General features: G+C 37.0%; 1 protein-coding gene across 1 annotated transcript in view; it reads right to left on the reverse strand.

Moving 5' to 3' along the window:
• The window catches only part of VWA8 (von Willebrand factor A domain containing 8), a 298,600-nt gene that overhangs the window by 119,330 nt on the left and 167,244 nt on the right, over positions 1-12,026 (reverse strand). The window contains exon 27 of the mRNA XM_081046044.1: positions 1,577-1,685. Within this exon, the coding sequence (XP_080902170.1) occupies positions 1,577-1,685 (109 nt within the window). The remainder of the gene's footprint in view (positions 1-1,576; positions 1,686-12,026) is intronic.

Consider the following 12,026-nt stretch of genomic DNA (forward strand, 5'->3'; position numbering starts at 1 on the left):
CTCTCATTTTATTGACTGGCCTGGTACTTATAGCAACAATAATGCCATATATCTGCATTTATAAATGCTGCCACATGTGCTATCTTATTTAATTTCTCACTTTGTTTTCTTTCTACTCATAAAATATACCAGATGTAAAATCCCATAAGATTTCTTGTTACTTCATTCCTTCTTAAGCCAAGAGCAACTTTTGAACTCCAAGCACTGGGACCCAAAGCTGTCCAAACCAGGAGAATAATTTGTAATGGAACGAATCACAGTCTGATATAGTTCCACTGTAAAGAATGATTATTAGATCATTATATAAAATGTAATGGCTAAACCTGGGTGTTGGAAATAAAATGTAAAAAAGAAAAAGACAATTGAAATGAAAAACAATTTACTGATAACCACTACTGTTAGTTATAAAAGGTAGAGCATTTCACACATGGTAAAAATAATTAAACAGAAACAAAAGCAGAGGTACTGATTTAATCATGTTATTGAAATTAGTTCTGGGTACCTAGATAGGATACCCTGAAAGGGCTATATAGATACAACTAAAATTTCAATGATGTGTATGCCCTACAGTCCTTAATTGATAGAAAAATGTTTGGGTTCGATATTGCTTATTGTGGTACCCATCTCCCCACACCCTGCCCCATTCTATCTAGTCTGCCTCTCAGGAGCTGGAAGACTAACGGCTACATTCCTCCTTTGCAGCAAGTGTTCTGCTGTGACTTAGGTTGTGCCAACTAAATACACTTGCATGCAATTTGGAAGGCAGAAGAGAAGGAGTGGCCATCGTCCTGCAGCTATATAGTGAACTATAGTGAATACGGAGTCTCTGACAAGTATGAGCTGTCAGATTCTACGCTCTGCAGTGGGCATTGATGAACTACGGCCCACAGGTCAACTCTGACCCATTGCCTGCTTTTGTAAATAACATTTGACTGGGACCCATACCCACTCATTTGTTAACGCATTGGCTAAGGCTGCTTTTGTGCTGCCATGGCAAAGCTGAGCAGTTGCGAAAGAATCCGAATGGCCACAAAGCCTGACATATTTACTACCTGGCCCTTGACAGAAAAAGTTTTCTGATCCTACTTTATTGGATAGTTCCCAGCAATGGGAGTGGTAGCAGAAGCAGAAGCACTGATCTTCACATTCAAAGTCCAGTGGTGGCCCCTTGGCTCCTGTTCATTCTAAGGATTTTATAAGCATCTAATTCCCCACAGTAAATCCCTTTCTGCTGGAAATACCTAGAGGGGTTTCTATTGCAACTAGTGATTGATACTCCTTTCCTTTGCCTGTTTATATGAAGACAAATACCATGGAGTAAGTGTCCTAGGATAACACATAAGATAACTGATTCTCTGCAATACAGTTTAGCTCTTAGGAATTCTACTGGCCATTAGCCCGTACCTACATTGGGTTTCTCAGACGCCAGACTGGCTTAAAAGTTAGAGCAGGAGCTAAATCTATTCTAAAATAACATCAGACCAAGTCATTTCTGTGACTGTATGGATTTTCTCCAGTGAAGATACAGAAAAACCTGTAACATTCAATATTTTAACAAAGAAGTAATAATATCCACCTTCACATCTATACGACGAGTTTCTGCTGGACACAACAGTCTTTGCATTCCATTTCTTGACTGACCAATTGCCCAGTAGCCCAGGAATGTCTGCGCTGGCAGAGGCAACCTGTCAAGGATGGTTTGAAAAGTAAACATTTCTTCTTATTCCTGAGTCATACGATAACATAATTAGCAATCTATTATCAACCACACAAGTAAGTTTGAAGAATGTGTTACTTAGACGTTTCTGTCACTTTATTAAAAGACAGCCTATAAAACCATGTTTAGAATGTACTTTAAGAAGAAAAGATTCCACATTTCTGAAACTCAGGAGGTAAAGGCTTATTCTGTTTTTACCTTAATGACAAATATAAGGTTTACATATTTTTTCCTTGAACTGGTAAAATACTTATTCATTTACCATCTAAATTCCTAGCAGAGTATAGGAAGGATTTAGGGGGAAAAAAATGGAGCAATCTATCAATTTTTTGTATGTATAGTCTTTTAAATTTTTTTTTTTAAAGTCACATGTTTATAAGTTGTACAGGGCAAGTTTCATAGATTATTTTAGCACCTTAATTTTATTTTCACTTTGAATGAAATATATATATATATATATATTTCACATAAAGGTGTCACTTAGTCTTGACCATAGCAGTACCCAAAACTAGAATCCAAAGAAATAGAGCATCACTAGCTCCCAGAAATCCCCTCAGGACCACTTTGGTCATTACCGCCACCAAGGGAGCTCCTATTCTGATCTCTCATGGATTTATGCTGTGTTTAGATTCCTTTTTCTTTAAATGACTTTTAAATAAGGGGACTTGCCAAAACATATGTGGCAAAGCTAAAGTATAAAACCACACATTTTTTAGAATAAAGCCTTGGCTTTTTAATCTTACTATCTTTTCTTGGAATCTTTGAAAAAAGAACCATTAATTTGTCCTTTAATTCGTTATAATTTCTTATTCCATGATAAATTAAGGCAAAAAACGATTCAGAGTTAAAAGTTCTTTAAAAATAATGCACATGTGGCTTTAAATTGAAATGCATGCATGGAATGAGTTGGATGATCATTCAAAGAATACATATTTATATTTAGAAATCATTTTATTTTCAGTAAAAGCAGTCTGACACAGTATTTCCACATGCTTAATAAGATCATGGAAGGCTCAGACATTTTTTGCATAAAATAACAGTCAGGCATTCTGGTAGAATATGCTTTTTGGCCCTTTGAAATATTAATATTTAACACAAAATGAAAGACATTTAAATAAAATTTATATTGAAATTCTTCTAAGTCATCTGATATAACTCTTTCAAAAGGAAGTACCTTGTTTCCCCAAAAATAAGACCTAGCCAGACAGGCAACCTGTCAAGCTGTAATGCATCTTTTGGGGCAAAAATTAATATAAGACCCGGTCTTATGTTTTAATATAATATAAGACTGGGTATAACATAATATAATACCAGGTTAATATAATATAAATACTGGGTATAACATAATATAGTATAGTATAATATAATACAATACAATACAATACAATACAATATAATATAATATAATATAATACCAGGTCTTATATTAATTTTTGCTCCAAAAGGCACAGGTGACTTGATGGTCAGGCTAGGTCTTATTTTCAGGGAAACACAGTAGGTGCTTTTGTAGCTATCATCCAAAATACATTTATTTTAAAAAATTGAAGTTTATTGGGGTGACAATTGTTAGTAAAGTTACACAGATTTCAGGTGTACAATTCTGTACCACATCATCTATAAATCCCATTGTGTTCACCACCCAGAGTCAGTTTTCCTTCCATCACCATATATTTGATCCCCTTTACCCTCATCTACCATCTCTCTCCCCTCTTACCCTCTGGTCAAAATACATTTTAAGTACCTGGACAATTATTCTGATTGGTCACCCATTTCTATGCTTTCTACTGCAAATAAGGTGGTAGGGACACGGAGTCGGGATTTACTATTATTGTGTTCTCTCCTTTAAATGTAATGAGATACAGTTCTGTGTCAACCGTGTAGATCTTGAAAATATCTCTGAAACTGGGATCTCTCTCTCGTGTAGGAAATGAACTGCATTCTTCACTTGCTTTTGGAAGTTTACGAAAGGAGAATTAGGTCTGCAAATATCAAAGGAGAACAATGAAGGAAGGAGACACCTATCTTCATTCTAGCAGAGAAGACATAGTACAATAGAATGCAGGAGACTGGGGTTCTAGTTCTAGCTCTTTTATTAACTAACTCTGCAGACTTACGAGGGGAAAAGTCAACTAATTTCTGTGAATGTTAATATCTTCCTTTGTGAAATCAAGGGGAAGGTACCTAACAGTGTGGGGGGTCTCTGTTGATCACTGAAGTGAATTGAGAGAAGATCCAATAGTCTTGCATTACCTTGGTGCTCTGGCGTGAAAATAATCAGAATGAAAATATCTACACCTACCAATAAAGTAGGTGCCCTGAGAGACAGGTATGTTTTATTAAAAGCTCATAAAAAGAAGCTTGAAATACATCCCATTCTTTGAAGACAAAAGAAACAGTGACACAGCTTGAAATCTAACTATGTTTCTTAACAGGTGGAGAATTGCTTAATAAAAAAGGATCCTTGCTTGATAGGCTGATATGCAGCCTAAAAATGGATCTAATATATCCTTTAATAATCATAAAAATATCATACAGATGCTAAAAAAAGAAAACCCCCTTCATCCATTTGAGAAAAAGTACCTTTACCTGACATCTAGTGTTTACTGACAATTTCAGGAATATTCATGAAATCTGGTTTGAACTTGCCAACTCATTCTAAATAATAGTCATGGGAATGACTGGTTCCATCTTAAAATAGCCCTAGCTGATTGGCAGGGTATGGGAAGGCCCTTCAGGTACCCCATCTAGAATCTATTCTAGAAGCACATAACTAGATGCTGTATATGGGCAGTCACAACTACAACTGAAAGACGCACATGCAGGTTCTGGAGTTGCACAATCAAACTGACTCAATCCAGCTCCTTGGTAACATGACGTGTTGTTTCTAGACATTTCCTGTGGCCTCCAGGCTGGCCAACTGAAGTAAACCAAAGCCCCTCATTAATTTTCCACTACTAAGCCCTCCCAATAAGCAGTGGAAAGATTTAGTGGTTACTAACTCTCTCCACTTCAGTAAGTTAGTAGTCAGGGGAAAAGAGAAGCAGTAAAATTGGATGTGTGAGTAAGCTTTGAATTTGAAGCAGAATCAACATTAATTTGGGAGGAACTCTAAACTCTAAAGCCAGTTAACAAAAGGTCTTATATTCCATTATTAAAATGTGTCATCCAACTCTGACCAGACTTAAGTTGTTATACCTGGTTTGATTGAAACAACAACGGTATTTTCCATGGTTTTAAGATCCTGTCACTTGTTTTGTTTAACTCTGTTAAAGTCCTAGCAGGAACGATGTCTGCATTTAATTTTATGGGGGAGCAGGATGAATTGAAGGCCTATAAATAGCACTACATTTTATCTTCAATGTCATTCATGAATTTATGTTTTTTAAAACAATGAAGTATTTCAATTCATATGTTGTGATGTTTCTTAATCCTTTTTGGAAGTATTAACAAAGATCTGGAAGTAAAAGTTTTAACTAAAAGCAAGGTGGATATCAAAATTATGCCACAGGTCAAATTACAGTACTTGAGCAAGTTAAAGAAAGGAAAAAGAGGGTTTTTTTTTTTTCCTCTAAACATGCATATAATTCCTAACATTACGCACAGTGACACCAAAGTCAAGTAATATAGTCTGAATGACATGCAAGAGATTTGCCTAAGATTGTTTCCACAAAGAGGTGAGCTGGGGTTTTTACGAGTATATTCTGGCAAATTTCTGCCTTCTCTGAACATTTGCCAGGACTATTTCTGGAGTATGAGAGAAACACATGAAAAAGATTTGGATCTTTCTAGGGCATTATGTAATTGGAAGTTGTTGACATACCTATAATCAACAATTCCTAAAACATTTCCTTACCACAAGAACTACTCATTCTCATGGGAATCATGGAACCCTTCAGGGTAGTTCCACCGACTCAAAAATTCACCAGTTACTACCTTCTTTGAGAAGAAAAAGAACAAGTCCAAAGTGAGCAGGCCTCACTCATGCCTAATGTTTTAGATGTAACCTCTGGTACAAATTCAGCTGGGTTGTCCAGCTGAGTTTACTGGAGGCTGCATAGGGTAACCCTACAAGTATTCCACCTTTAGCTCCTACCCCTTCCTCTCACTCTCCACACAATTTATGCCACTTCCAGCTGTTACTGGCTGCTCCTGAACATGCTGTGCATTTTCATGCTTCCATGAGGCCACTACCTCTGTCTAGAATTCCTTTTTGCTATTGCCGCTTTGATGAAACCCTTCTCATTCTTTAGGCCCAATTCAAATATCACTTCCCCTTGCATTCCTCTCCCATATTCTTGCTGGGCAGAATAATTCTCTTGCTTTTCTGGGTCTCCATGTAAATTTGCACTCTCAGGATAGAGTTCTGTAGAATTTGCAATTTTCACATTTAAGACCCGATAGAGAATAGAAGTTTAGAGAGCAAGTTTGTAAGTGAATCTATGAAATTCCTCACAAATATTTTTACTTAAAATACAATGAAAACATCAGCATGTTGAACAGAAAACAGAAAAGCCCCTTTATACACTTCGAATGAATAATAACAGGTCCTTTTATTTCCAGTTACCCTCCCTTGGTTAGTAGACCCTTCTGAACCTCCCTTCTCTATAATCCCATATGTTGCTGGTAAATTAATTTTGCTGCAAATGATATGCACACAATGAGGACGAGTATGTGTGTTTTCCTTTCTGTGCTTGGCTCTACACTGAGACATGAAGGCTTTCACTTTATAACTTAGACTTGCGCACCTCTGCCATCTGGGTCCTGCCGAGGTCACAGAAATGAAGAGTAATCTGGATGCGTGAAATGGAAAAAGGTTTGGGGAAACTTGCTATTTTGGGCTGACACTTCTCAGATGGGGTCCCCAGTATCCGGAATGACACTGCACAGTGCGAATGCAGCTGCCCAGTGTCACTCCGTGTACAGCAGGCGTTGTCAGCTTGCTCCACGAATCTTTGGTTTTCCTCCTCCTCACAGAATTTGCCCTATTACAGTTCTGGGGCGTCATTTCCTTTTCCTCATCTTCAAGTTTCACTGCAAAAACTACTCTTTTTCTGCCATCTGCTTTACCAACCACATCTAAGTCGTTTTGAATCTTCAGTTCTTTCCTTTTTAAATTATCCACATCTAAAATGAGTGGAACTAAAACTCTTCTAGTTGGATGTTTTTCCCAGAAAAATAAAATCAAACAAACAAACAAACACCCGCTCTGTATTTCCCACAAAAAGGATTCACAGGACGAGATAACTCGACTGTGAATGGAGTTTTGAATGTGACATTTGCCTAACAAGGCTGGTAAGTTTACATGTTTTCCCAACCAGATTGTTCATTCATGGAGGGTATGGCTTACACCTTACTCATTTGAATCTCTGGTGCTCAGAATCCATTGATTCTGCCACCTAAATCTCTCTCACTGGTGTCCCTCTTTTTCATTCCCATTGTTACAATGTAAGCACCCTTTGTTTGTCACCTGGATTACTGCAGCTGCCTCCCAACAGGTCTTTCAGAGTTTCAGTTTCTTATCTCTAGAAGACCAACAACGGTCTTTCTAAATTATGAATCAAACCATGCTACTCTTTGGCTTAAATAATTTCTAGGACTAACCCGAAGCTTCTCTCCCTTTTAGCCTCACCACACAGCTTGCCCTCACTTAACCCTTAACTTTAGTCACTAAACTACTTGCAGTTTCCAAAATGCTCCATGCCCTTTTTAAACTCTCTGCTTGAAGAGTGCTTCTCTTCCTTTGTTTGCCTGGAGAAGCCCTCTTAATCCTTGAAAGATTCAGCTTGGTTATCTCCCTTTCTTTCCCCCAGGGCAGAAGGCAGCCATCCTCCATCTTTGCTCTGTCTTGTGTGGCTTTAACATAAGTCACTCTTTACTTGATTGAGTGCTTTCCCAATCAGCAGTGACCTCCTTGAAGGTAGGTACTGAGCCTTCCTCACCTTTACATTAGTGACTCCTCGCCTGGTGTTTACCACTAAGGGCGCAATGGTGATTGTTAAATGAGTGAATGCTCAGTTACACTAGAACCTCCGACATCTTCACCTGCTTGCCCCTCATCTCAAGAGTAAGTCCAAACACCACGGCAAAGCTTCCCATTGCATCCTGACCTCATGACTGTCAGCAAATGACGCAGTTTACTTTGCAGGTGAATTTGGAAATTAGCTCTAGGTGGGGCTAGCTGACAGTCTTTCATAAAGTATCACAAATGCTTAAAGGATCAAGGTTAAGTCTGTGTGACTGCTTAAGATGAGTATATAAGATTCATAGATCTTGGTATTTTCTATGCATATTGGGTGTGCTTTTTCTGCACCCCCATTAAAGGGGCTGAAAGCAAATGAAATGGCCATGATGCTACTTCATAACATACCAGAAGAACACAGGGCAAAGACTATGAAACCATAAAACCCAGCACCACCTTTCTGTTCATAATAATTCTGAGATGTCATTATGTAAATCCTCTTATTTTTGAAAACCCAGAGCTCTTTTATGAAGTAAAAGTAAATCATCATGCAGAGTGGAATTGTATATCTTAGAACTCCATAATCAACACTGAACTCATTTGTGAAAACTGAGACTACAAAAACAAAAAACAAAAAAAACAGAAAACTAAGTCTACAAAAAGAAAATTATAGCATACAATAGTTTGGAAAATGGAAGGAGAGGCACAAATCTTTTAATTTAAAGGGACAAACAGTAAACTGATGACCATTCCTATTTTCAAAGATTAAATCTAATGAAATTACTCCAAAGAGAGGTCCTAGTTGGGGAAGTCTTTGGTCCCTCTGTACTTTGAAGATCCCATAGTTGGTCTTGGGCAGAGAAGAAGCAGTTGCGATTGATGTTCCAATTATACAGGATAAGTTTTTAACACAGAAAACGAATTCTAGATGGATATCCTTTCAAAGACACGTTCAATATAGATGCTGATATCAGGTCTGCACATATGCACACCTGGTACCACTCTAAAGAGAAAGACCACTACTAAACATGACCGTGTAACACACACAGCAAGGAGGTATTAACAATGTCAGCTACCTTCACTGGGATTCTATTAAAATACACTTGTGAGGCTGGCTGAGAGAGTAATGAATGGTTACTGATGTAAGAGAGAAGAACGACTACGTATTCAAGCTTCCCAGTTCAATCAGGGACAGCGAAACACAGTATCTCTGAATTGGAAAACCGTTAAAGACTATTTAATCCAGGGTACTGAGTTTGAATCCCCTTGAGTACCTTTTCAACAAGGTTTGTCCAGACCCTTCTGAACCCAGTCTGCAGAAGGTACACTCTTCCTCTCACCCAGGTACTCCATTCCATCTCTGAACACAGGTGCTCTTGGCTCCAAGATGGAGGCCAACTCTCCTTGAGTTGTAATGACTTAGAAGGACTCACAGGTGCACAGGAAATGCAGTGATTTATAATTACTCTGCTAAAGCTGACTATATGAATGAGTGTGATTTTCAGAATGGTAGTGCTAAGTAAAGGATTCTATGTAGGATATGTTTAAAAACAAATTGCTCTATTCATTTTGAAGAATTTGTGAATGTCATCAATTTTGATTTTTCAAAAAGTAAATCATAATAGCAAGAGAAAAGACTTAAGAGAATTTGCATCTCATAAAAAGGATGCTCTTATTTACTTCTGGAATCAATGACAAATGGCATTAATTTGAAGGAAACATTGGGTTTCCTTAACGTAAAAATTATATGTATATTTTGCATGATATGGAGTTCTTTGGAAAACACAATAAGGCTGCAAAAAATAGAAGGCAGCAGGAAAAGAGGAGGACCAAACATGAAATGGATGGACTCAACTAAAAAAGTCATAGGCTGAGGCTGAGTCTACAGGAGCTGAGCAGGGTTGATAATGACGGGTACTGTGGACATCACTCATTCATAGGGTCACCAGTCGAGGAGTCGGAGTTGACTTAACAGCGCATAACATATGTGATTCAAAATGGTAGGAAATACAATTTGAAAAACAACTCTAAAGTTTCCATTATCTTTAAAATCTTGCAACCCAGTGGTTGAATCCCTCATCCTGTTGTTTATTCGTTATACAATTTATTTCACGTCTCCTGAATTTCAGTTTCTTTGACTGTAAAATAGAAACACACACACACTCGTACACCTAATAGATAATAAAATAGGGGAAAAAAATACTTGCCTAATAGAAAAAATAGAATTGTAGTATAGATTGAGTGAATGAACACTTGTAAAATGCTTAGAGCACTTAATAAGTACTCGACAAATATGAACTGTTTTTTATATTTGCTGCTTTAAAAATGTGCTGTCTAGGGCGGCCAGGTGGCTCAGCTGGTTAGAGCGCGAGCTCTGAACTACAAGGTTTCCAGCTCAATTCCCGCATGGGATGGTGGGCTGTGCTACCTGAAACTAAAAGGCTGAAAATGGCGACTGGACTTGGAGCTGAGCTGCGCCCTCCACAACAAGATTGAAGGACAACAAATTGGAGCTGATGAGCCCTGGAGAAACACATCGTTCCCCAATATTTCCCAATAAAAGATTTTAAAAAAATGTGCTGTCTACCCTTAGCTGATATGTCTACCAATGCATAAACTTATATTGTGCTGAAATGCCACAGAAACGCGTGTTTAACTTCATTTCCTGTATACCACCAGTAAGGGTGCCAACCTTCTACCCTTAGAGTAGGCACTGCAGTGTGGGATAGGCTTTGCTGGACTGGAGGCAAAAGTCTCAAGAAATGGTAATTTCAGAATAGTTCACTATTTTACAATTTTCATTTTATTTAAATACGAAAAACAAAATGAAAAATTCCAGTGCCCAGGTAGTTGGTGGACATTTAAAAAACAAAATATAGAAAATAATATACATGTTAGACTATTAAAATAGTATAGAAAGTGAGGCCATCTTCCCTTTTTAGGGTCTCTCAAAGGCAATTACTATTAACACTCCTACTGTGTTTTTAAATTGTTTAAAATGTTAACCTATTAAAAAATGTAATAAAAACATTTGCTAATATGTCCTTAGACTTTGTTAATTCAAATTGACCACATTTTGCCTGAAAAATTAAATTTAAAAATTTTAAATAAAGTATGTGAAATCAGAGAGAGAATATAGATGTCAACAGGACATCTAAGGAGTAATTATCAGACCCCCATAGGGCTTCTTCAGCTATGGGACACTTTCAAAGTTCCACAGTTGTTTTTAGATGTGCAGTCCACCTGGCAACAGCATTTTTATGTCTGAAAGGGACGAAGCATGGAAAAAAAAGTGGGTTTGGGGAGGAGTGTCATACATTGTAGGAGTGTTCAAATCTAATTCATTACAGATACTTTTCTTTTCAACAAAGAAGCTTGGGAATGAAGTGTTCTGTTTTGTTTGTTTGTTTTTTTTTTTAAAACAAAAACCCTTTTCAGGAACATGTCTCTTCTATTAAGAAGAAAAACTCAAACAAACAAACAAACAAAAAAAACCACAAAAAAACAAAACCTAGAAATATTTCTCAGTGCAGGAATGACCACAGAATCACAGCGTAAGATCTAGAAGGATTCAATAAAGGTTACCTCCAGATGGTGGGATTATAGGTGTTTTAATTTTCTTTTTGTTAATTTAACTTTAAAAATAAATGAAACATCATTCTTCTTCTAGTAAATATTCATCACAAAGAAATCCTACATGTTAAAACTTTTTAGTTTACTCAAAGTCTTTACTTGATTGATACAAATAAATGATTGGTAGATTGTGGATAGTTCCCCAGTGACAAATAGCCAATAAATGTTTTGGGGAAAAGAATAAATTGGTTTAAGAATAAACTAAGCAGCATTAAAAAAGAAACCAACAGAATTGAGGACAAAGAATTTGGAGTAAGAAGGATGATCATTTAGATATTTTACAGACATGTGTGAGTCCTAGGGAAGGAAGGGAGAGAAAAAACACATGAAGACAACCTCAGAAGATAGAAATAATTTGTCTGTATGTTTAAGTTATTTAAAAATGACCACAGCCTTTGAGAAGATTGCATAAATTGCTTTTGTGCTCCAAATAAGGAAGAAATGAGAGCAAGCTAGTATGCTTTTTAAAAATGGTAGCCAAATTAAATTTTCTAGAGTTTTTATTTTCCTAAATGAATTACCTTGTGTTTTACTTCATGATTCTTCATTATGTTAAAGAGAGAGAGAGAAAGAGAGAGAACCAGAGAGAGAGAAAGAGAGAGAGAAAGGGAAAAAGTTTAATTGGGAATGAAGAGATCTCTGAAATGATCTTCGTGGTGCGAATAGTCTGTATTAATCCATGTTCTGATGTTCTGATGTTTCTTTGTGAGACATGGC

This window comes from Rhinolophus hipposideros (assembly GCF_964194185.1).
Source record: "Rhinolophus hipposideros genome assembly, chromosome: 4".
In the NCBI taxonomy this organism is placed as follows: domain Eukaryota; kingdom Metazoa; phylum Chordata; class Mammalia; order Chiroptera; family Rhinolophidae; genus Rhinolophus; species Rhinolophus hipposideros.